The sequence below is a fragment of the Pyrus communis genome, chromosome 17 (assembly GCF_041283825.1).
Source record: "Pyrus communis isolate YQ-2024b chromosome 17, ASM4128382v1, whole genome shotgun sequence".
Lineage (NCBI taxonomy): Eukaryota > Viridiplantae > Streptophyta > Magnoliopsida > Rosales > Rosaceae > Pyrus > Pyrus communis.
Window position 1 is genome coordinate 28,330,309 of NC_142581.1, and position 25,800 is coordinate 28,356,108.

A 25,800-nucleotide genomic window follows, 5' to 3' on the forward strand; every position below is an offset into this window, starting at 1 on the left:
ATTCAGAGTTCCAATAGAATCCGAAGCCACTGAGTTCCCAAAAGGCCTCGTGCTATATGGATGTGGGTATATACATATAAAGCATAGAGGATCCTCTTCCATGGGCGATGTGGGATCTTACAATCCACCCCCTCTTAGGGGCCCGACGTCCACATCGGCACACTTCTGGCCAGGGATTGGCTCTGAATAATTATAGTGGGTTACTCCCACAATTGCGCACTCTTTCACTGTTTAGTATAAATAGTTCTGATTAGTTTTAAATTTATTCACTTTTTCACATCACTTATCCTTATGGTTACGTCACCTCACGGTGATGGCCAGCACGCTTCGACCTTCCTAGATTGGGGTGTGTCACATAGTTTGCCAACATTTTTAAGGTATGGTGGATTTCGGTTGACCAGAAAAGACAATAGGGTATATCTATATGTGGATTTAGAGCATCCCCAAATTTTAGATAGAATGCTAAGTAGTCGTTTTTTACGGTAAATATTGTTTCAAATCAAACAAAATTTAGGTGATCTAGATTAGCATTAATTTTGATGCAGCTGTTTTAATTGCAACTTTATTCTTTCTTAAAAAAAAATTGCAATTTGATTATTATTAAAGGAAAACTAACTAAAAGGGCTTGAAAACTTTGAGTTTTAATGATAAGGACAAAATAAAGAGTAAAATGAATAGTATCATGATTGACTTTTTAGTGTAAAAATGTGATTTTTCATTAAGGTAAACAATACCGTGGACTTTTCGTTAAAACTCCCTATTATTAATTCGTTGGGTCCCATCATCCACTAGAATATAAAATTTTAAAAATAGTTTTAATATTTGTTTTATTTTAATGTGGGTTCTATATGATAATAATATAATAACTAACATACCAGTTGGAATAGAATAAAATTTGATAGTGTGCTTCAAAATGCCATATCAGTCATGACTTAAAAATACTCATTAGAGATGTTAAACAAACTTGATACATAGGGTTGAAAGAATCATTGTGTGTTTAATTTATCATTTATGAACTCTGTGTTGTATACCCTCACCACATAACTCCATATGCCAGCCCTAGAGATATTGCTAAAGTTCATTATGCTTACTTTTATAGATAAATCTACTGAAAAACTTAACTAGTTAGCAATTTGGTTTACTCTTATGTTAGGGTGTTGGTATATTATCTATTCTAGTTAGATTGTACTATATTATCCACTAGCGTTAGATTGTTTCCTGAGTTTGTTTTTACTCATCCATAACCTTCGGATAGCATTACCCCTTCTAGAATGGTGTCGTGTCCATTAAACTAACCACATTTAGCCTATGCATTTAATTAAATTCTCATAGAAAAAGAAAAATAATATTGTTTTCATGTTTATTTCAGAATTATGTATTTATAAATGGGTGGTGCTATCTACACATCATTTTTTACCTCCCACACACTTCTTTATATTTCAGGTCGTCGGTTTGAATGACCTGAAGAATATCAAATGACAAAGTTAAAAAGGGATGTATGGGAAGTAAAAATGAGTGTATGAATGGCACCGCCAGCTATAAATACATATTGTTAATGCATGATCATTTTAAAACCATTAAAATAATATATAGTTATTTGGCTTAACAAATGGACCTTGACAGAGCACACTAAAGGAATAAGAGATCAAAAACCTTGGGCCTACAAGCCAGTCGAATGAATTCAGATGACAAAGCACCATCATGAGAATGAAAGACAATTGTCATAAAATGATCGATCCTGGTCATGGTTTGTCTATCGACAAGAAGAGATGAACACAGAACTTAAAGTACTTTCTGATCACTTAAGCCAATTGGAGGACCTAATAACTTTCTAGCACCGAAGCTCAAAAGACAGGTCTGTCCAGACGTCAACTCCGAACCATGCATTGGCCAGTGATGGGGAAAAGAAGTCTATAAAGGAACATAAATACTAACAGGCCTAATGCATGGGTAAAGTGCTTTCCAACCATTATTTGATGAGGGTTGTGCTCGAGACGCGTCGACCTGAAAAACCATGTAAGTAGTACTGTGTAAATATCATTTCTTTTCCACATGTCAAGTAGACAATAGAGGAATAGCTGATAGGTCGTACCTACGTGTTAAGCCCATTGAATGATGGGGCGGTGAGAAAATTAAAAGCCCTAGACATTTGGGTCTCACTCAATGCCTATATAAAGGGGTTGAATTGTTTATGCATGTGTTCTACAAGCAAATTTCGTAATATTGAATATTATGTAACAACTAATTTTAATTAACTAATAATCGGGCAAGATTAATTCATTTAGGAGTTTGACTTTATATTATGGAGATAATATACTATGAATGAGTCCATAAGACTTAAGGTATGGAAGCAATGTCATAAACAAGGTTATGATAGGGAGACTTGTATTCCATAATCACTAATAAGTCCTTAAACTAAGTTCCTAGCCATTTGGAAAGCCAACTGGACATTCATTATCCCGGAAATGACGGTGTATATCACATTAAGGTTAGCAAGGTCTCATGCTACGCATGTTGGACACGTGATAGATATACAGGTGCTTCTCTGCTAAATAAGTTCACTAAACATTGACCTCCAAGAAGCTTAAACTTATAAATGCTTACTACATGTCAAACGTTACAAACTTCAGGTTGTAGCATGTATATAGTTGTTAGACCTGAGGTATCCTCGATAGTGTTGTCTTCTTTGTTGTCTGTAGTATCTAATCAAAGATGATAATTTAACCCCTCAAATCTGATCCCCGCAAATAACGAATCCAAATGGTTTGGTTTGGGAGATTAAATTTTGGGTATTTTACGGTTATTGGTAATTGTGGGGTAAATTTTTCGATTTTGGATCCGATTATGGTTATTGAGGTGTCTACCCCGAAACCAAATCATTTTCATTTTTAATAAAAAAAATATAAATATTTACTATATGGAGAAAAACTTATCAATAGTTATGCATTATTAAATATGGTAGTCCATGCTAGTAATTATATGCAAAATTCATTAAAAGTATAATTATATGCTTATCAATTATCAATAGTATAAATATTTTCTTGACAATATAAATATTTAATATTATTTTTTTATATGCATTATAAGTTGTATTAATAATAGTAGTTTATTTAATCTCCTTTTTTATTTAAAATTTACTATTTAATTAATAATATAAATAAATATTAAAATATAAAAACATCATAATGGGAAAAATCTTTACTCGATGGAAATCCGTTATCTGAGGGGTTCAGTTACAGAAAAAACTCATTCAGGAATTCTATAGTTTCAGGTTTATGGAAAATAAGTAGGTTCGAGTATGGGAGTGACATATCCAAACCCGATCCACCCTGTTGTCATCCCTACGCCTAATAGTAAAATTCTCTAAGTATCGTATTCTTCGTTGCAGCAGTAATGCTCTACCTACTGAGTTCCTTAGGCTAACTTATAGGCCCAATGTCTTGATCTTCAGGCCCATCTATTAGACCAACCAACACCTATATATTATCTTAATGGGTAAAAGAACCTTGCGCTAACACACGAGTCACAAAACCTTGTACCTTCTACCCATACTGGTCAGGCGGCTGCAACCACTGAACGTTTGCCACTGCCAAAAACTTCTTATGCTACTTCTTTGCTTCTCACGATCAAATCATTCGCCAATTTCAAATTCTTATTCCGACACTCTAGTTTTGAATCGTAAATCACAATATTTATAGAAAGCATTTTTTGTTTTGTGAGAAAGTTTTTGTTCGAAAATTCACTTGAAATTGTTTCTTAAAATATCAAATAAAGTGTTGTCACATAGGCCTCATTTGGCAGTTTAGACTGTACTGACTATTTTGATTGGATAGTATAAATAGTCGTCGGATAGTATTGATTAAATTAGTCGAGTGTTTAGTGTTGTATCGGATTAATTTGTGCATCGGATAATACATCGGGCTATAATAATTTTTTTTTTTTTTTAAATCATAGAATAATTGTTATTAAAAGGGGAAAAAATGAGAAAAACAAAGAAAAAAAAAACCAGGTCTCTTTCCAGTTGTGTCTTCCTTTCTTCACCATCTTCCCCACGCATCAAATCCCACCCTTAGTGACCGATTACAGAGGAAGGCGGCCAAGGTCGAGAACTCAGAGCCCAAATCTGAATTCTTGTCCCCCCTCCTCGTCGAAGCCCAGTTCCCTTCCTAGTCAGAGCCCAGATCTGAATTGTTATCCCCCTCCTCGTCGGAGCCTAGCTCATTTCCTCGTCGTCCTCTTTGTTCGTCAGAGTCCAAATTGGAAGAATTTGAATCATCATCCTCCTCCTCCTTCAACCCATGGAAAAGTATTGTTGTCAAAGATCGAAGGTGAACGGAAGAGGTGGAAGGGGTGTGTGTGTAAATGAGGAGGGAGTACCAGAGAAGAAAAGGAAGAAGACAACAAAGATGAACTTGGGATCCAGACGAGAGATAGCAGGCGATAAGAAAGAGTTGAAGAAGAGTGATGCGAAAGAGGGACGGAGTGAGCCGGTGTGAGCGAGAGAGATCCACTCGACTAATAATACAAAAGTTTTGGACGAGATAAACAAGCGGATGTGAAGGGTACAAAACAAGTGTCCGGTGGTCATATATGGCGTGCTAAACAAGGCCATAAAGTTCTAAAAGTGTTCGTTTAACCCATAAACATTTCTAACTAGGCCAGAAAACTTTTGAATCCTTGCAAAACTGACATTTTAATGTATGCCCAAATAGTTTTATCACCTCATATAACATCATTACACTTAGTATAGGCTTTTTAAATTATACACTCATCTATTTATGGATATTCATGTATATGTATATGTATATATAGTATGCATATTCCGAGTTGTCTTACTTCAAATTTTAAAAATCATGGTCCTACAATAAAATGTCATTACACTTAGTATAGTCTTTTAAATTATACACTCATCTATGTTAGATTTATGGATTTTCATGTCTAAAGTATATATTTGTCTGGCATTTCAATTAGGTAGGAAGACTAAATTTTGTAAACAAATGATATGGAAGTTAACGATTGGATTATTGCTTATGACACACCCCGACCTGGAATGTCTACTAAGACTCTGAATCGAGCTGTGTTGGCCAACACCTAGAAGGTGACGAAGCCATAAAATGTAGTGATATGGAAAAATTGAATAAATATAAACCTAAAGTGACTAAATGCAAGAGTGCGTGGTGAGTGGAAATGAACCCATTTCACACGTGATGACAGAGCATAAGTACAATACAGTAAAATAGGGTGAGAATTATATCATCGATGGTAATCGTCTACACCAAGATTTGCCAATAATCCTCGTCGGTATGAAAACTCTGCTACTGGAACCTGGAAGGGCAAACAACAAGAGTGAGTGGGCCTGAAAATAAAGTTTTATAAAAAAAAACCTTTCTAAAAACATTGTAACCCCTTGCGTAAAACAAGTATAGTTTTCCGAAAATCATACTACGTATAACTATGAAATCAAATGCATGCCAACAATAAATCTAGAAATATGCCACAACAGAATATCTCAACGGCAATATGAATATAATCATAAGCTCAACAATATATACTAGCATGCAAGTCGAAGTCATATAATGTGACATGTACGACTGCATATATTGCTCATCAATCTATGCTAACATACGAGTTGAAGTCACCTAATGTGACCTGTATGACAGGCTAGGTGTAATAATATATGCTCTAGTGCTATGATCACATGAAGGCTAGCACTATGCGCGGGTCACCTACGAGTCGGAGTCGCCTAATGCGACCTGTACGACAGGCTAGCACCTAACTTGGAATGGTTGGTAGAAATGACTAAATGGTAGTGGGATTGATTGGTAAAACTTTTGTGGCACACAATTATCGATACATTAGCCCTGCTTCAGGGCCATCAACTCGACTCAAATCGTTATTTTTCCTTGGCAAGGAGATTTTTCGTTTAAAATTTAGAGGTGGTCACCAAAACGTTCATCTAAAAGGTCGATAAGTCGACGAGGTCACTTACGATTTAGAAAAAGCTAACACATTTTTTGTGCTTGACGAGGTGAGATTGTGTAAGACAAGGGATTTAAGAGTTTTTCTTATTTTTGTACTCTTTGTAAAGATTCTGTAATAATTACTTGTGTAAGAGAACCTTTGTTTTACATATTTAGTTTTTACTTTTACTTTTACTCACGCACCGGTCGTGGGGTCCCACCGACTCGAGGGCCGGGGCATGACAAAATGGTATTGTTGCTCTCTATGCGTGTAGATGAAATGAAAGAGTTTTGAGGGAAAGAGAGATATAAAATAGAGAGAGAGAGAGAGAGAGAGAGATAGAGAGAGAAAAAAAGAAAGAGAGAGAGAGAGAGAGAGAGAGAGAGAGAGGCTGAGAAGGTGGGAGACATGGAAGAGTGGAAAAGAGAGTAAAAATATAATAAAAGTTGTGAGTGGAAGTAAGGTGTCAACAAAGAAGTGGTCCAAAACTTAGAAGGAGCTGCTACTCCATTTAGTTAGGGTTCATCCAGGGATATCCGTTAAAATTAGGGGTTTGGTGTGTCAAGATTTTTAGTAGGGTTATCTTGTCAAAGCTCAGAATATCAAAGTGAGTGGTTTATGTAATGTGTTGCAAATTATACTTATTTTCAAATATCTCTATTTCAAGTGAAGCATGTTGGATATGTGGAAAGGTTTTCGGAATTATTAATATAGTGATATGTGGATATTTATAATTGTTCATGGAGCATGAGAACTTTAGTGTTGCATTAATTCGAGGTATAAATGTGCACTGCACACGGGGACATTAGGGCATAATGGCCAATAGGAGTCATGTGGTGAGTTACTATTATGAAGGATATAATGAACATGTAAAGAGATGATGTGATATGGCATTACGTGCATATTGATTTGATAATATTACTGTATTTTCCATAGTAACTGAAATGGCATCGCTTGACTGACATATTACATATTATACTCATTGAGCGACGATGGTTGTTGCTCATCCCTCACCCTTTTATTTTACAGATGAGTTATTTGACAAGACAGGTGCTAGACGAGCTAAGATTGTGTTAGAGAAGGGATTTAAGAGTTTTCTTATTTTTGTACTCTCTGTAAGGATTCTGTAATAATTACTTGTATAAGAGAACCTTTGTTTTACGTTTTACGTTTTTACTTTTACTTTTACTCACTCACCGGGCATGGGGTCCCACTAACTCCGGGTCCGGGGCGTGACAACTTAACTATTGATTAACATGTTTATTTTTTTTTATCAATAACACATCATTTAGTTTGCAAATTTAGTCTACAAATTTAATCTCCATAGCATTACCCTTTCACTTAGAGAATTGTTAACAACACACCAAAAAAATCATCATGCACTTCAACTTTATAAAAAAAATAGAGTACTTGTATAAATAATAGTGCAAGCACATGATAACATTTTTAAAGTGCCAAAAACAACTACTTTCACGTATATAGTGTGTCTATATAATATATATATATATGTGTGTGTGCGCGTGCGCGCGAGCGCGTGTGTGTGGGGTTTGTGATTGACATATGGCTTTTTAAGTATCTATGCATAAAAATAAAAAAAAATTATATATTTAAGTATGTGTGTACAGAAAAAAAATTTCTACACACGCTTTTTCTTCTCATGCATATGATCCCTATTTTTTCTACCTATTTAATTGAAATATAAAAGGAGAATCGAGGGTTAAAAAACAAGTGAAAAAATATTTACATAAATTACTCCACATGTGCAATTGTATGGATTCGGCTTACATTTTGGCCCTAATTCATATGTATATTTCTATATGTTACAAGTGAAATAGCCTGATTAGTTTTATCCAACAGTTAATTATACCGATCAACTACATAAGCCTCGGCATACGTTCTTGATTTCTAATTAATTGATTAACCAGTCAGGGCACTTTAATAGAGAGCATTCCTATATTTCTTCTTATGAGAAGAGAGCACGTACCACCTAGGATTATTATTCCTTACACTGGACATGACAAGAGAGCTACTAAAATTATTCTTTGTTGCCTACAGATCCCTCAATGCAGACTAGAAGGAAGGAAGAAAGGCCAACAAGGACCAGCACGGATTCTTATTTACCTTTCAAAGCACTACCTGAGATAAACACAAAGATAATGGAATTATTCCACATAAAATTAAAAACAGAAAGAAAAAACGCAGTCAAAAGTTTGATTAGAAAAATACTTTGTAATGGATGAAGTGGAATTTAACCAAAGAAAAGCATGCAAGTATATAACTAAGAATCAAGAGTACGTGTAAAAGCTACATTACTTTGTTGGAACTTTTGGTCAAAACTAAAAGCGGTGTCTCTATCTCGGAGGGTCATGGCATTTCCATGAAAAATGATTTGCACGCATAAATGAGTCCAAGGTTCCCTCCTACGATGCTACACCCCTCCTTTGTTTGATACATTACCCAAAAATAATATTTAAAAGAAAAAGCTACAACGCAACGCCATCCATGACATACAAGGTGATCTCCATCTTAGCGCAGCAAAAAAAAAAAAAAGTCATCTCAGTTAATTCAGTTAATTCTCTTAAAGGGATTAGATGCTTCAAATCACTTGAAGCATTATCGTAGTAAACCATATAACCAGAGCAACATGTTATTCTTCTAGAGGAATGGAGTAAAAGAATTAAACCCGTCATCCACGAGATTCGAATTTAAAAATTATTACTTATAAATGAAAAAGAATATTACTAGAATATAATATTAAATGGCAAGATTCATATTTAGGTTGCATGAAGTTATTATTTGTTGATGTGCACGAAAATCAGATCATCATACGGTGTAGTGAAGTTGACCTTCGCAGGGGAACTTCATTCAAGGGTAGAATGACTAGGTGATTTGCAAGGAAAAGATAGCATTGAAGGGCTCCGTTGTAGTACCAGCCGAAAAACCTTCATTACTTAGCAAAGTATGTTTAGGGTGTCACATGGGCATGTTTAGTGGTGATTAGTAATTAACGATTACTTTTAAAGGGGACAAAAAGTTACCCCTTTATAGAGGTGAAATAGAAGGAACTTTGTCGAGTTGGTCAATGTGGGATTGATTACGCTTATTATGGCGTTGCCACTTGTCTTGTCGTGATTGGTCTCTAAGTCAGAGGGAATCTCTCACCGGTTAAATGATAGCCAATAAGTGGTTGCTGCTTGTTTGAAGTTAGTTCGTGTGCTTCAGCAAGAGTGCCTCAATGAAGATGCTACAATAAATTTATGGTGCCTTAATTACAAGTGATTGATACTCGGTGATTTTAAGGTCAATCATATATGATACAAACATTATTCATATATCATAAAGTTTCAGCTCAAATATCGTAAGCGTAACGTTCAAATTTTTTTATACTCATCTTAAACCAAAAAATTCAAAACAAGGTTTACAAGAATACAAAACACAATTGTCATTCACTACTTATAACCTTTCGTACAACTTCTAAATTTCAATTCTTTGAAGATGGATGTCTGACCACTTCAAACTCAATGATGACAACAATTGAATCTATTGGTTTACTTTTCTCAGGGGCATTATTCCTGCAAGAGAGTTTATCAGTAGGTAGAGTCTTCGGCCTATTTATAATCAAACCGAAACGTTACATAAGATGCGATGATATTAAATAATTATTCGGGTTTAAACACATCTAATAGTAATACGCACGATCAAATTTGGAAATGTAGGAGCTTACGTGCAATCCTACGTTGATTTTCTCCCAATTTCTATCTTGTTCTCTCTACTCGTATATTTTATAATTTTTAGAAAGAATGATTTTCTTTTATTTATTTATTTTTATTTGCCTATTGGAAATGATGAGCCAACCTTCCAAAACTTGAAAAATGGGATAAAACTTTATGTATAAAAAAAGCCACAATTCCTCAATGCCTAGAAAAAAGCTCTGCGAAATGAAAAGGCAAATATGAAAATCAATATGTAACTCGAATTGAATTACACGATGTGGCGCCAAGTCAAAACACCTTAATTAAAAGTTGAAAAACCAAAGTATTTAGTCAAAAAAATTGTTATAGAAGAGATCAAAGAGAACTTAATTAAAAGTTGAAAAACCAAAGTATTTGCTTGACATTGCTAGTCGTAAATTCATTAAACACAAATAAGCCCAACGGTTAATTATAGAAGAAGAAAACATTCACTTCTTAGGAAATTTGAAATATATTATTTGACTAACTTGAACATACATTTGTAGCCTTGTAATTAAGGACATTACTTTAGTAGGATAGATAATTCAACTACATTACGCTACATTTTTACTTTCAAGTCAACGTCGGACTAGTATAGAAGTGCATTTAAAATGATTTAAATTTTTTTTGTTAAAGCAGTGCATTTTGGAAGAAACATTTATGTGCTTCTTGCAGGAAACATTTCAAGTGATTTTTTAAGATTCACTTGTATTTTTACTAAAAACTGGCTCCAAAAGCACTTTCATCAAAAATATTTTTAATCATTTTAAAAGCACTTCCAACACACTATCATTGACTACTCTCACAGTCTCATTGGCCAAGGGGATTTATATGTTGTCGGGTCATAGTAAGGTTTTTCGACCCAAGCCTTTTTTCTGGAATGAAACAGGCCCATATCTAATTGGAATCCCGTGGCAACAACAAACCCAAAGAAGAGAGGTGGGCAGCTCGGACAGGTGAGGTGGCTCCGTCATCGTGATTTTGTGGTCTTCAGTCTTCTGAGTTGACTCGCGTAACTCGTTAGTTGCTCTTCGGTTTTGCTGCTGTTTCTGCTTTTATAAATCTCGTTTTTATTATTTTTTTCCGACCAAAAACACGTTAACTATTGAGTTTGTTTGACCATGTCTTGTACTTCTGCAACTGCTGTAGCATCAGCCTACATTTCCAGGCCCAACTGGCCCGGCAGTCTCACCGGCATACCCATCTGGAGAAGCCCTTCTCTCAGACCGCCGCCGCCATCTTCTCTCTGTGACTTCTCCTTCAAGATCCCATGTGGGTCTTTCAGGCGGAGCTCCGTCCTCACCGGATTCAGAAGTACGTCCCCCGTCGTTATGCAATGGCAGGACTGCACGTACGTTCCTAGATTTTCAGTTATTTATTTATTTTCATTCCTCTGTTTTTCTTGCCCACCAGTAAGTACTTGATTTGGTACTTAAGAATACACATTAGCAACTAGTTATTTGTTTGTCTTATACAAGCGATAGTGGGGAGGGGAAATCGAACCTAGCATCGTGGATCTCGGGATAAATGCTTTTAACCAACTGAGTTATAAGCCCGTGCTAGGGTGCTGCATAAGCAAATAGTTGCTGATTCGGTAGGTACTGAAACTGTTTCTTTTCTCGGAATAGTTACATGGTACAATGTAAAACCATGAAGAATGTGAATGAATTCTTGGAGTGAGCTCTAGCGGTTTGTGATCTAAATTTGGGCTGTTAATCCGAACGCTTACTACCACTAATTACTAGGCAATGTGATCGATTGCAGAGTAAAGATGGAAATTGATGTGCCTATTTCAGTTGCCTATGATTGTTACTCTGACCGTGAGGCGATTCCCCGTTGGATGCCATTTATTTCAACCGTGAAGGTGCTAAACAACTTTCCTGATGCACTTTGGATGATCTCTGATTATATTTGAAGCAAATTTGATGTTTCTTTCCATTGATACCGGAGACATAATCGCTTGTATTAATACTTGTAGCAACTGAATACTGTGTTTTGCAGCCTAGATTTTAAATGTTGTGGCTGATATGATTTCAACTTGGCTGATTATAGATTCAGTTTTTTCGTTTTTCGAAGATTGATGCTTGATTTTTTTTTTATCACATTTTGAAAGATTGATATTTGACATGCTTTAAAAACAGATATTGGAAGACAAACCTGACTTATCGCGATGGTCACTGAAGTATAAAGCTTTTGGTCGTGATATTGAACTATCATGGCTTGCTCGGAATATGCAGGTAAGGCCGTAAGACCATAAGAATCACGTTTACTTAAAATTTATTTTGCCTTCCATAATTCCTCCATATACTGTAAGAGCTGAGTTCGATGACGTGTCCTTACAATGAACCCTTTCTCACTGTTGTGCAAAACTTCATGCAGCCTACACCAAATCAGAAAATCCACTGGAGATCTTTGGAAGGTCTTCCTAACAGGTCAGAAAGCAAGAAATTTTAGCAGAAACTGTATACCTTAGTAACGCTTTTGCTCAAATTATGAATGTGTTCTTAGAGCTTATATTACAAAATACCCATAATTTCCTTTAGTCATTTGATTAAGATATATCGAGGAAAGTATGTTAACTTGACAAGTAAAAACTAAGGCACAGAAAATTTTAGTCATGTATCTGGTTTATCTGTGGGTACATAGTAAACTAGAAGATTAGTGGTTCATTCCCTAGCACAAACTTAAGGACGGGATCTTAGGTTCACCATTCGTCACCTTAAGTGGAAGTTGAAGGGAATATTTTTGCTTACAACCCTCAAGTGATGGTGATGCTCACTATTCTACTTGTTACCTTTGAATAAGTTTAAATTTTGAGATCTATATTGTGGATTTCATAGGATGGAGATGAGTACTTGACAAGAGTGTAAAATGTTTGATTTATCTTGCTTTGAATTTTCTTGAAGTCACTGTTTAGTGTATCACAAACAAAACGATGGTAATGTTATTGAGGTTACAAAATAGGAAGATATAACGTTGAACAGGTGAATTTTAATATTACAGTAATATGCTGTGTGAAAATGAAGTAGACACAATTTCCTTTGTTTTATGTTGATATAGAAATCTTGATAAACTGTGTTACTTATTGTATCCGCAGAGGTGCTGTTCGGTTCTATCCAAAAGGTCCTTCATCATGCTTAGTAGAAGTGAGGCTCTTCTGTTATATATTGAATATGGATGTTTGCAATTCTTATTTTGTAGTGTTATACATCTTTACGCACTTGGTCTGATCAAGCCATTCAATTGATGCCTCGCGTGAGGGGTGATCATTCGTTGTCAATTTAATTATTTTACAACCTTTGATCATTCCTTGGCCATCAATTGAACGGCCTAAGCGCACAGTAATTAGATTGGTAAAATGTAAAATAATTCCCATTGACGGGGTTTCCCGTTCTAAGCTTCTCATATCCAGGGAAAGGGCCATTTTTGCTTCTCATTTTTCAGTGTTGCTCATATTGCTCTTATCAATTTTCAATCCCAGCTAACGGTGTCATATGAAGTTCCGCCGATTCTGTCGCCAGTAGCATCAGTAAGTATTCTAACTGTGTGGTTTAGATATTATACATTCTCCGGTCTGGACACCCTGTACAGATCCAAATCAGTTAAAATACGAACAGATGTTTTTCGATTGCATTACTTAAAGAAACATAACGAATGTTGTTTACTTTACGGTGGGGATGAAATAATCCATCAGTATTTTGATTCTGACGTGAATCCTGCAGGCGCTTCAACCGTTTCTCGAAAATTTACTTGGACGTGGGTTGGAAAGGTTTGCAATGTTTGCAAGAACCTACAAAGCAGACTCACCAGTTTGATATTTGAAATGGGTAACCACTTAAACTTACCGAGTGATTTTGCCACTGAAGCAAGAAAGTAAGCACAACAGAGATTGTTTGGTATACCATTTGGGTCCAATGATCAGCTTCTGTGAGGCTGGCTTTTCCCTGTTTGTAAATTACTTCCCAGAGAAAAAGAATGAAGAAATTATCCATATTACACCAACTTTTTGCTTGAATTGTTAATCAATCAAATACTACTGTGCTCCCACGACTCTCTCTCTCTCTCTCTCTCTCTCTCTCTCTCTCTCTCTCTCTCACACACACACACACACACACACACTGTCATTGCGCCAATCCTAATATTGAAAATATTTTGTCATCTCAATCAAATTACCAAGCGCCCAAGCGCGTCAGGGTTCATGTTGAGAATGAACGTTCGCATTGCTGAGAGAAAGGAATTTGCATAAACTTATAAGTAAGGCTACTCTCCATAATATACTTGTCCCATTTCAACATAACGGAAACGTAATTGCTTAATGAGTTTGTCTTCAGACTACTGGAGACTACTAGATGTCCGACATTTTATCAATTACATTGACAGGTGAAAAAAAAATAAAAATTTGCATTTCCACATATCAATCTTGACCGTCCACTGCCCATACAACAGTAGTCCGGATTAGTGTTTGTCGATTGCCAAGTGCCAAAAGGGAAAAGCATATGTAAGAAAAGAAAGAGTTCATAGAAAATGATCCCGATAGTATACATAAATACACATGACCGGATTAGAAATGGACTTCATCGGATGGACAATACAATCAATCTGGACTAACTAAAAGAATGAATGTATCGACATACATCATTGTACAACACTACGCCATCCGATTCCGAACCACATGCCCTTTCTTATGTATGTACATCAATCCTGAGCTCACAGACGTATACACGAGAACCCAAACACCTACAAAACTGCTAGCTGCGCTTTTATCTCGCGACTGTAGCAGCCGAAAGAATGTATGGTCGCTTATGGGGAAGACCTTTATTGAAAAATTGCACGTACAATCAGCCACTGGCACTGCTGTCCAGCAAGGCCCTCAAACTACAAAGGGCCTCAGCAGAGAGGCTGCAGCCCCTTAATCTCCGTTCTCGCTGTGGTGATGGATCCCGGTGATCAAGGGGGGAGAAGCATACAACGATAACAGTGAGGTTATCAAACGTGTTGAGGCGAACAGCCTCCATGACAAGGTCCCTGGCACACTGGTCAGGGTCATCATGCCGCCTCAGCCCACGGCGAACAAGGCTAACAGCATGCTGACTAGACATCACATCCCAAATCCCGTCACACCCTATAATTAGAAACTCATCATCCTCTGTTAAAACCACCTGCCGAAACTCTGGCTCGGCAATAAGGGGTGATGAAGATCCACGAGGAAACTTCATGTCCCAGTCGCCTAATGCTCGGGTAACAGATAAGACACCATTCAGATACACATCATCAACATATCCACCTAATTCTTCAACCCGCCTCCTTTCTGAGGGATATATTGGCCTGTGGTCTTGAGACATATCGATTGCTTCTCCTTTTCGACAGAGTACTGCTCGGCAATCCCCAGCATTGGCCACCATTAAAAGCCTGGAGAAGAAGATGACAACGTCAATTACAATGAAGAAAGAATAAAAGATAAATCTCTCACTTGGTATCTTAAATCTATATAACAGATTGACAAATCATGCAAGAACTACTGGTTTCAAAAGGGTAAAACATCGCCACATGATTTTGTGGATAGAAGAAAATACTAGTTTCAATAGTAAATACTAGTTTCAATAGTAAATACTGGAAATAAAGTCCACTTAGGACAAGGAAACAGTTTCTTTTGACACAACGGAAAGAGTGGAAAATGATTTTAAGGCAGAAATATACCTTCCAAATATCATAGCAGTTAATGCTGTTGTCCCCGAAGAACTGCTTACACTGCAGTCGTCAGCCAAAGCAAGGTCAACCAGATGAAATGCCTTGCGGAGGGAGTTCTCAAGCTCCTCTGAGAAAATTTCATCACCGTCAGAAATTCGGGGAAAATTGGCACCTTCAAAAAAGAGTCTGAGCACATTTTGCCGGACGTAAGCTGCTGCTTCGGGTCCTCCATGTCCATCAAATACCTATATGAAATTTTCAACCACAGTAAGCTCCAAGCAAAGAATCAACCAAATTCAAGGTCATCGCAGTTACAAGTCCAAAGCAATAAATTACCCCATAAAATGCATTTGGCTTGGGAAAATTAGAGAGCGATCCCAAGTGTGAAGATAGATCATCTATTAGAAGATGTTCATCTTCCATGTATCTACGGGGTCCAATGTCAGCAAAACTACCAGAACGCAGCCTGGGGAAGAATTGCTGGTCGGCCGAGGCAGGAACCAAATCTGGAATTTTATCCACAGGTTTAACATCCTGAAAAAGGGAGTAAGGAAAGAGAAATTAAATGCCAAGATTTTCCACTGCAACACAAAAACTACTATGATTATGCCCTCAAGCATAGTTCAAGGCATACGACATAAATGCTCACAATTATAATTAAGCATTGATGATATCATAGTTATAGCTCATAAGTCATAATTATAATTAAGCATTGATAATATCATCACATAAATGCTACCAAAAATCCCGCCTTATTAGACTCGAAATTGACTGCAATTTCATCTGCATCAAAACCCAACTAATGCCAATCCAAATGTTTTATTTATAGCCGAAAGATTGAATGCTGAAGCTAAATTCATTTTTAATAGATTTAACAAGATAATTCACATCAATAAAAATTTAATTAGATTAGTTATCTAACAAGAACAAAAATTTAACATTAGCTATTCTAATTTTACCAAAAAGGTATATCTGGTAACAGAATTCCCAACAAAATTCAGCTGCTCAGTAAGCTAAAAACCCCAATTTCAAAAAGTCAGAAACCCAAATAAACACAATACCCAAATCATCAAATCTCAAAAGCCAGATGCATGATCACCTAAAAACAAAAAACCCACATGGAATTTAACAACTACAAGATTAAATAATCCAAAAGCAGGGAACTTGAGGATCGGAAAACTCACGGCTTGGGAGCTCAAGAGGGCGGCGGCGGCGGAGACGGCTTCCGAAGCACGATTCAGGTCAAAACTTTTGGGCGACGAAATCGATGGGGTAACTGCAACTACATCTTCAACCTCGTGAACATTTTTGGCAAAGTACTCAACATCCAGCACCGGCACGCTCTGCTGGCACACAACCTTAGCTTCTGCCACCATTTTCTATCAAATCATGCCACGCAAACAAACACCCCCAGACAATATTACGATCCACAACGTTGTCAAAACTCGAACAAAACTTCGACAACCAACGACAACGACGACGAGGAGAATCGGATAAATTTTTTGTTATTTTCTCGCGGTTTCTGGAAAATTTTCTTGTAGTTCGGTTTTTTTCTGTTTCGCTGGATCAGCAAAAATTGAGTTAGTTGGGTTTGAACCGGTATATAAAGGGACGGGGTGACGGGCGAGACCGGTTACCGGTGGCTACGGTAAAAGTTGTTCGGTCATCGACACGTGTCACGTGTGTGTTCACAGGAGCGTTTACAGTTCACTGTTGAGCACACGCCAAATGAGAAGATGGATTGGGCATTTATCGCTTGACGGACACGTGACCATTTTTAGGTCGACGCGTGACCTTAAGAGGATGTTTCGTGGATATTACTAATGCTCTTCATTCCCTCGCTAGACTCCAGCACGAATGAGTTGTCGCTTGCCGAGTTGACTTTTCTATTTTCTTTATATCTGAGCAATTTATATAAAATAGGTTTTCGTTTATATGGTGTTTCGATTCACGGATGTTTTGTTATATAGTGTTTCGATAACTAAGCCATTAGAGCACCAAAGTGAATGCTAAACTAAAGGCAGTAAGCAGGGAATTTGGTATAGCCGTTCACGTTTGTTTGCGTTGTACGTTTTTGTTGAAATGGATACGTGTTAGATGTTGAAAGTATGATTCCGAAAATGACTTTAATTTGCCAGTTCAAGCTCAACTCCTCACTTTACGTAGCGGACCACCTCCAAGTCGGGGGAGCCCCGTATGCTCTTTCTTTTTGTGGCGATGTTGGGGAGTTATTTATGGGCTATTTGAAGAAGCGCAGGTTTGGAATCCTATACAAGGCTTTTCTCCAACTTTTAGGTGTTGGTCTTGATCTCACTTGATGTTGCCCCCCTCGATGATTGTAAATTCAACATTGATTTTGTGCTTGAGTTGCCCTCCCCCTAGAAAAAAATCCATTCGTCAAATCAAGTAATTCGCTATTTGAATTTATTTCGCTGCGAATGTCATGCAATATGCAATTTGTTTTCTCATGAATGTACTATTTTATATGTATTACTAAGTAATTCAAAATTAATAGTTAAATCTTGAGTATAAAAATTTAATAAAACTTACCAATTATTAGATATTACGTAAAGTTCATACCACTAAATTAAACGTAACATTATAATCGGGCTTACAAAACTGATCACATTTGTTAAGAGTTTTAAGTCTCCAACTCAAATTGGAAGTCATCCCTCCTAACTAGAAATTAATTGGGTTTCTGAAACCTGAGACGAGGGCATTGGTAGTTTGGCTTTTGATGACATACGTGCTTACTTTTTGGGTAAAAAAAATTGATGTGTTGAGATATTATTGATTACCTGTCTTTATTTTTGCTAACATTTCCTCAACGCTGACACTTGGAAGACCTTCGCATGCATGATTGCCAGGTGGCATAGCAATCACCAGAATTATTGTTTCTGATTCTTTGTGGATTCTGGCAACCAGCGGCTGTAATTATTGTAGGTAACGTACCTTGTTGTTCTTTAATTTCTTATCCTGGTTGGGATTAAGATTACTATTAGGTGTCCAATTATTTAGGGTCGCGAAGAATATTAGGTGACGTTTTTCAAGTGTCTCTGACCAAACGCCAAAGACCTTCCTTTATTAGTACTAGATATGTGTGACTAGGTGACACACCATTTATTTATTTTATTTTTAAAAACAAATAAAAAAAATATCAATCAGTGACTTTGTCACGGCACTTCACTTTTTTAGAGAAAATGCTGCATTTTAGTCTTTTCTGGCCACTATAGTGTAATTCACGAGAGTTAAAAATTAAACTTAGAACGTACCATATGAAATACGAACCTAAACCTCATCTTCAACTGCTGGGTGACCTGAAGTGGTTGGCACACCATTTATTTTAAAGAAAACCAATGAAAATGATTTGAAAACTTTGAGTTTTAACAATAAAGACAAAATACAGGGTAAAGTGAATACTACTAAAATTAACTTTTTAGTGTAAAAATATAATTTTTCGTTAAAGTGAACAATACTAAGAACTTTTCGTTAAATTTCCGTTTATTTTAACTTATGCTATAAAATTAATTAAATCTTAGCTAAAATGCTGAAGTGTAAGTGGGTGGGTAATCCAACTAGTCAAGCCACACTATGGAGGATGATGATTGAATGACTGATGTCCCAAAGGCAAATGTATGGTCCTTATTCTTTAGGGTTATTGGTTCTAGATACATACCGGCAGCTGGAAAGCATGGAATGCAAATGGTGGGTCGACCACCAACAACCTAAAAGTTTCACTGCCATTATATGAGTCTTTATGGTTTAAGGGTTGGTTGCCTCAATCACAAAACAATCAATTGATTTATGTAAGAATTAATTAAGCAACACATTCATAGCTTCAGTTTCTCTACACCTGGATATCGAACACAATTTACGATTCATTTTTACGATTCGGTTTTTACATTTTGTACTTAAAATATGAGATAACTATATAAGAAGAATGAGCGATGAATGAATGAAAACAAAATTTTAAAAGTAAAAATAACTTAAAATAGTTTTTTTATTTTTAGTTATCATTTTGTGTTTCTTTCCTTATACAATTCTTCTACGTCTCTCCTACCATCATTCATCTAGTTTTAATCAGTCTTATTTTTCCCCATGTATTTTCAATAATTATCTTAACACAATTGTGAAATAGTTGTCAAATGAGCTATTGACCGTTAATTATCTCAACATAAATTGCAATTAAAGAAAAACATGTCAAACTTTACATTTTCCACACCCTACCAATTTAACCATTAGTGAAGTAAATATTCCCATCCGAACCAAGCATTGTCCATGAACAATAGAACACTACAAGGGAATAACCAATAGATAAACGTCTTTGGAGACATCAGATTGGACTTCCAGTGTTTTGTTCAAACAGAGTGTTGCACAATGAGTACATATGCATTGTCCATGAACAATAGAACACTACAAGGGAATAAGTAATAGATAAATGTCGTTATTAGACTTCCTATTATTTGGTTAGGACGAGTGTTGCATAACGAGTATATATGCATTGTCCATGAACAATAGAACACTACAAGGGAATAACCAATAGATAAACATCTTTGGAGACATCAAATTGGACTTTCTAGTATATCGTTCAGACAAAATGTTGTATAATAAGTACATATGTACTCGAAAAAACAGTCATTGTAGCACAACTGAAAACCAGATTCTATAAAGAAAGAGCATATGCCAATTTCATATGTATAATATGTGAAACAAATGTGTTATGCTTGGTAGTTAAAAAACTTGGGTCATATTTTGATTGAATATGTTTTCTTTTTGAGTGAATTTTTTATTTATTGAATATGTTAGCTTAAGTGCCAAGTTTGGGCCAAATATGACTGGGCTTAGTTAATTTATTGGGCCAGGCAACCCAGGATAAGAATTGGGGTTGAAAAATATGAATAAGGACAAAGAAAGGCATGTGGAGGGGAGAGCAGCCAAGTCTCCAACTGCCATATAATTGTGAATAAAGACAAAATTCTGAAAGTGGGAGGTGGCGGTGGGGCCCCGGGAGGGGTTTGACCGGTCAAAAAAGGAGATAGGCGGTTGAAAGTTGAAATGAAAGAGATGATTGAGGAACGAAGAACGAGGCAAAGAGAGAGAGATTATTAGTTGATTACTGATAATTAATTGGTTGATTAATATTTAATTTTAAAAAACACATAAATGCTTGAGCTCTCCTCTTCCTTTGTGCTTTGACTTTGACTGCCTCTCTCCCCCCTCCCCCCCCCCCTTCTCCCCCTCTTCCTTCCACCAAACCAGATCAAATCCATTTCATTCAAGTCTCCCAATTCCAAATCTCAAAATCTCTTTTTTTTTTTTTTTTCTTCTTAATTATCCTTCTCAGTGTGTACAATTATATCAATAGTTAGATTGAGTGATTGATTGACATCAAAGTTTCAGAATTTCACATCGCCATCTAATCGCCGGCTCAGTCTCCGTCGCGCCGATCCCCTCACCTCCGCCTACTTCCCAGCCAATCGGTAAATCTCTTTTCTTTTTTCAATTTTGATTTTTAGTTTTTTTTTTTTTTTTTTTTTCCTTTTTCAATTTCCGATCTTCTGCTTTTGTGTGCTGAATTTGTACGGATTCTAATTTGATTTCATTGAATTGCTTAATCAAATGTGAAATTATGAACTTTTTGAAGAGTTGATTTGTTTGGAAACGAATTCGGTTTGGATTCCTTGGCTTCTGATTTCCGACTCTTGTTTAATTAACTAATATCCTTGAAACTACAGTTCATAGATTCACCAAATAAGGAATGTAGTTAATACAAGGACCACTGCTTTAGGTTTTTTATTTTTTATCTTAATTAACGGCACTAATGTGCGCAGATTTTTACCTATGTTGCGCGTAATACTTTACTGCATTTTGGGTAAATGCTTGATACGTGGGTGTATTTTTGGCAGGAAAGTTATTGATTTATTTTATTGAGCTGAGAAGGGGAATCCAGAAGGCGATTCTCTCAGTTCTTTTCGTCTGAGATCATGGCTTCCGTAAGTGTGGTTCCTGCTTCCGGTCTAAGGGAGCCCGGTGGAAATGCAGTCAGTGTCGATAATTTGCCAAATGAGATGAATGACATGAAAATTAGGGATGACAAGGTAAACTATGCGACGTCTTCTTATGATTTGTACTCAAGCTTTATTATGTTACGCGAAGCTCCTTTTGGTTGTGAAATCTGTAATATGTTTTCGTTTTCCATTTACAGGAAATGGGGGCAACTGTTGTTGATGGTAATGGAACGGAGGCGGGTCATATTATTGTCACAACTATTGGTGGAAAGAATGGCCAGCCAAAACAGGTGAGCTTTTGAAATGCTTTCTCTTCCTTTCCTGCAGCTGCGTTGTGTAGTTTCAACTTTCAGGCGTTTCAAATAGATGGTGATATGATTTTGCTTTTAATAACTTTAGACAATAAGCTATATGGCTGAGCGCGTTGTTGGACATGGATCTTTCGGATTGGTTTTCCAGGTAATTTTTCGTTTTGCTTTTTTTTTTTTTTTTTTTTTTCCTTCTTTTGATGTGCTTATTCTTAATAAACTGTTTGCGGCTAGCTGAATGATATTTTGATTTATTATTTATCCAGGCCAAGTGCTTAGAAACTGGTGAAACTGTTGCTATTAAAAAGGTTCTTCAAGACAAAAGGTACAAGAACCGGGAGTTGCAAACCATGCGTCTTCTAGACCACCCAAACATTGTGTCTCTTAGACATTGTTTCTTTTCGACAACTGAAAAAGATGAGCTATACCTTAACCTCGTACTTGAGTATGTCCCCGAGACTGCCCATAGGGTGATCAAGCACTATAGTAAGATGAACCAGAGGATGCCCCATATTTATGTTAAACTTTACTTTTACCAGGTATTTTTTTTTTCCTACTAAATTGTTCCTTTCCATATATATCATTTGAATTGTAGAGCATTGCTTTTGATTCCTTTAGATGAGGTGTGTTTTTCATGTCATTTTGTTGAACCACACTACATACGTTGTTTTGAGGAAACTCTGCGTGATGTTCTAATTATTTTTTACAATTTTTCTGAGAATAATATATATGACTCGGTAGTTATTGGATCTTTCATCTAATTCTTTGTATCTTTTTACAGATTTGTAGAGCTCTTGCTTACATTCATAATACTATTGGAGTGTGCCACAGGGACATCAAGCCGCAGAATTTGTTGGTATGTTGGAATTTGGTCTGTTCTGTATTTTGGTTCTAGTTGTGTGTGAATAGGCTAATTGATCGTCTATCCCCATTCTAACAGGTCAATCCCCATACTCACCAGCTTAAAATCTGTGACTTTGGGAGTGCGAAAGTTTTGGTTTGTTTTCTGCATCCTGGCATTCTCTAGAGACGTTCCCTTTTTCTTTGGCTAATGATTTTGCAATACTGAGTTGTTTGTACATTTGACAGGTAAAAGGGGAACCCAACATATCTTACATCTGTTCTAGGTACTATCGAGCACCTGAACTTATATTTGGTGCAACCGAATACACAACAGCCATTGACATCTGGTCTGCTGGCTGTGTTCTAGCTGAACTTCTGCTTGGACAGGTAGTTATTATTCTTCAGTGAGTTAATTTCTTTCATCTTTAGGCTTTGATACATGTGCTAATTAAGTAATATCTATTTCTGCAGCCCCTGTTTCCCGGAGAAAGTGGAGTAGACCAGCTTGTTCAAATCATCAAGGTGATTGTGACCTTCGATTATTTTTTTTTCTTTTAAAGGTTAAGCTGTTGGGTTAATGGTAATAGTTCTCATTAATAACTTATTCAATTCTCATGCAGGTTTTAGGTACCCCAACGAGGGAGGAAATAAAATGCATGAACCCTAACTACACTGAGTTTAAGTTTCCCCAAATTAAAGCTCACCCGTGGCACAAGGTACTTGGGATATTACTTGTGGTTTATTTCCTGTCCAAGAAATTGGATGTTAATATCCTTTTATACACAATTGATTATCAGATATTTCACAAGCGCATGCCCCCAGAAGCTGTGGATCTCGTATCAAGGCTGCTGCAGTACTCTCCAAACCTTCGAAGTACAGCTGTGAGTATTTCTTATGTGATCCATTATCAGTGTTCCTCTTTCATGTTGTCTTTGCATTTATCCTATAATCACTAGGGGCCTCCGTTTATTCCAAAAAACAAAAGATCACTTTAGGCGTACGAATGCTAAGCTGTTTAGGTTTTGTTGTCCCCATCCTAAGAAATATTCATTGATATTTTTGTTGCATGTGCAAGCACATGTGGAGTCCATTTGATACTTCTTTCGTCTGTCCCATTGTGGATGTGTGTTGCTGGGGTCTGACCTTAATTATCATGCATCCCACGTATGACAGATGCCTTGTACAGTTTTTGTGATCCGCATCCGATTTAATCTTTCTACTTGAGCTTAGCTTCTTGTTACCCCGTCACAAGTTTTAATGTAAAGCGTTATGTTTTCAATGCAGTTGGAGGCCTTAGCTCATCCCTTCTTTGACGAGTTGCGTGATCCTAACACCCGCTTGCCAAATGGACGCTTCCTTCCCCCTTTGTTCAACTTTAAGGCTCATGGTAATAAGCGTCGTTTCTTTTTTGTACTGTACTTTCATCACTTTCATTTTATTCTTTGAGCAGTCTAATCCTAACTGGTAATTCATTTTAATGATCCACTTTGATTAGAACTGAAGGGAGTGCCCGCAGAAATGCTTGTTAAGCTGATCCCGGAGCACGCAAGAAAACAGTGCGCCTTCCTTGGGTCGTGACCGTTCTTTGTAGTTGATGTCTGATCTGCACAGAAAAAAAGTGGGATGCTGTAGAACCGTAGCTTCTGTCCCATCTATATGCGATCTTCGAAGTGAAGCTGTAATATTTGTTTTTTTTTTTGTATTAATCCCTTCTTCTTTGGTCCCTTTATTTGTCTTTATATTAATCCGATTAAGCCTTGTATGTAAAGGAAAGTAGATTAAGAAGTTTATTCTGCTTATTATGCGCCTCAAATCTTAATGGGTTTGCACACTCTTGATTTTCTTCTTTCTATTTATAGATTGTAACCAGATCTTCTCACACCTGAATGGTTTCTGTTAGATATTGTTTGTGAAGAGGTAGTACTAAGTTACTCGTTTTTGTATCTTTTAGGTCACACAGGCCGAACCGCGATCGCATTCAGCTCGGGGTGAAGCGCTCTTTTTGCCTTAGCCGTTAGAAATGAGGTGGGTATCGAGTCTGTCGACAGAGTATCAGTCGCGATAGGCTTTGTTTTTATCTTTGTTACTGAAAAATGGCGGTGGAAAGCGGTTTGTGGGTTGAAGTGAAAACATTGGCAAAGTGGTTTTGTATCAGAAAATGAGTTGATCGTTAAAAGTATTTCCTACGTTCTGTGCACCAACCCTGTTAGTTAACATTCCTAACCCTAATAAAATTGGCAGGCAATCCATAAGAGGCCAACAAAGGCATCTTTCTCCCAATAAGCGGGGCACTTGGGTGAAATACTCCACTTGAAAGTTGAAATGCCACAACCTAAAGCTAATCCTACTACTGATTGTAATGGTTGAGATAAAGTACAAGTGCCAATTACAACATTTACAACCTTTGCACATTCATACGAGGCATAAGGTAATGCTATATTTTTAAGTATCACAAATGGATAGCGTAGTGTATTATCCACCGCCCCCACAGAGTTCAAAAATAAGCCATACGCAGTTGAGCCCACCTAATCATTTCATGATTTCAGGAAGAAATTTGGAAGATGGAGGGTTGGACCAGTTTGAAGAAGCAGCAGGCAACTGAGAATCCCTGGCGCTGAGAGAGAGAGAGAGAGAGAGTGTGTGACATCAGTGTGTGGTCGGCGAGGTCAGATATACCACTCACGTATATATGTATATAAATATTGGAGATGTAAATGGTGGGCTGCCCAACTCGAGAGCGAGATAAACTGGATCTGGAATCCGTTTCGGCCGAAGTCAGACCTCATTCCCAATTGCACTCGGAAAACCGAAAGGGACTGCATCATGCGTGTGTGTTTGCGGTTTGGCACCCGTACATGATGCTTACTCCTAAAGATGTCAAGTGGGATGAAATTGGAAGTACCTTAACATTGAGATAGTGGGATATAAATCATTAATCTTTTTTTTTTCTTTCAGTTTTAGTTTATATTTTCACTTTTAAAACTAAAAACTTTGTTAAAAAAACTGGAGGGAAACTAGGGTTAGATCGAATTGTACTACATTTGAGACCAAAGAAAGTGACAGTTATGGGAAGAACATTTTTTTTTTGGTGGGGGGGGGGGGGTGGGGTTTGCTGGGGCTTATGGATTTTCCCACCCATTTCAATGAATCTTGTTATTTCGCCACCTTTTTCCAGAACCAACAACAAATAATAACAGTTAAATAAATTAAAAAGAGAAGGCCAATGCCTGAATGGGATTGGTCGGCTTCCTTTTCCCGCCC

General features: G+C 36.8%; 3 protein-coding genes across 4 annotated transcripts; 2 read left to right on the top strand and 1 right to left on the bottom strand.

The window, feature by feature from the left end:
• Positions 1–10,717: 10,717 nt before the first annotated feature.
• LOC137708333 (uncharacterized) lies at positions 10,718–13,742 on the top strand. Its single transcript, XM_068447391.2, has 7 exons — positions 10,718–11,043; positions 11,457–11,556; positions 11,834–11,929; positions 12,072–12,124; positions 12,790–12,838; positions 13,174–13,221; positions 13,415–13,742. The coding sequence occupies exons 1-7, from the start codon at positions 10,814–10,816 to the stop codon at positions 13,505–13,507; spliced, it is 669 nt and encodes a 222-aa protein (XP_068303492.2). The 5' UTR covers positions 10,718–10,813; the 3' UTR covers positions 13,508–13,742.
• A 449-nt stretch (positions 13,743–14,191) lies between these two features.
• LOC137708332 (putative protein phosphatase 2C 49) lies at positions 14,192–17,317 on the bottom strand. Its single transcript, XM_068447390.2, has 4 exons — positions 16,565–17,317; positions 15,717–15,914; positions 15,390–15,625; positions 14,192–15,101 (listed from the first exon to the last, which is right to left on the bottom strand). The coding sequence occupies exons 1-4, from the start codon at positions 16,754–16,756 to the stop codon at positions 14,531–14,533; spliced, it is 1,197 nt and encodes a 398-aa protein (XP_068303491.2). The 5' UTR covers positions 16,757–17,317; the 3' UTR covers positions 14,192–14,530.
• Positions 17,318–20,310: 2,993 nt separating this feature from the next.
• Positions 20,311–24,482, top strand: LOC137749481 (glycogen synthase kinase-3 homolog MsK-3). Of its 2 annotated transcripts, none has more exons than XM_068489577.2 (13): positions 20,311–20,860; positions 21,287–21,478; positions 21,586–21,678; positions 21,788–21,847; positions 21,963–22,235; positions 22,478–22,552; positions 22,637–22,693; positions 22,786–22,926; positions 23,011–23,061; positions 23,160–23,255; positions 23,337–23,420; positions 23,824–23,926; positions 24,035–24,482. In XM_068489577.2, the coding sequence occupies exons 2-13, from the start codon at positions 21,365–21,367 to the stop codon at positions 24,115–24,117; spliced, it is 1,230 nt and encodes a 409-aa protein (XP_068345678.2). In that variant the 5' UTR covers positions 20,311–20,860; positions 21,287–21,364; the 3' UTR covers positions 24,118–24,482. The 2 variants fall into 2 exon arrangements, with proteins under 2 accessions (XP_068345678.2, XP_068345679.2); XM_068489578.2 differs by having other exon boundaries at positions 20,458–20,860; positions 21,292–21,478.
• The last annotated feature ends 1,318 nt before the right edge of the window (positions 24,483–25,800 follow it).

What these genes read in the sequence shown, in the direction of transcription:
- LOC137749481 (XM_068489577.2), top strand. Translation starts at nt 21,365, where the DNA reads ATGGCTTCCGTAAGTGTGGTTCCTGCTTCCGGTCTAAGGGAGCCCGGT. An exon ending in AGAATGGCCAGCCAAAACAG is followed by an intron (nt 21,679 to 21,787) that starts GTGAGCTTTTGA and finishes TAATAACTTTAG; the next exon opens with ACAATAAGCTATATGGCTGA. An exon ending in AAGCTCACCCGTGGCACAAG is followed by an intron (nt 23,256 to 23,336) that starts GTACTTGGGATA and finishes ATTGATTATCAG; the next exon opens with ATATTTCACAAGCGCATGCC.
- LOC137708333 (XM_068447391.2), top strand. Translation starts at nt 10,814, where the DNA reads ATGTCTTGTACTTCTGCAACTGCTGTAGCATCAGCCTACATTTCCAGG. An exon ending in GGCTTGCTCGGAATATGCAG is followed by an intron (nt 11,930 to 12,071) that starts GTAAGGCCGTAA and finishes AACTTCATGCAG; the next exon opens with CCTACACCAAATCAGAAAAT. An exon ending in TTGGAAGGTCTTCCTAACAG is followed by an intron (nt 12,125 to 12,789) that starts GTCAGAAAGCAA and finishes TTGTATCCGCAG; the next exon opens with AGGTGCTGTTCGGTTCTATC.
- LOC137708332 (XM_068447390.2), bottom strand. Translation starts at nt 16,756, where the DNA reads ATGGTGGCAGAAGCTAAGGTTGTGTGCCAGCAGAGCGTGCCGGTGCTG. An exon ending in CCCTCTTGAGCTCCCAAGCC is followed by an intron (nt 15,915 to 16,564) that starts GTGAGTTTTCCG and finishes TCCCTTTTTCAG; the next exon opens with GATGTTAAACCTGTGGATAA. An exon ending in ACTGCTATGATATTTGGAAG is followed by an intron (nt 15,102 to 15,389) that starts GTATATTTCTGC and finishes CTTCTTCTCCAG; the next exon opens with GCTTTTAATGGTGGCCAATG.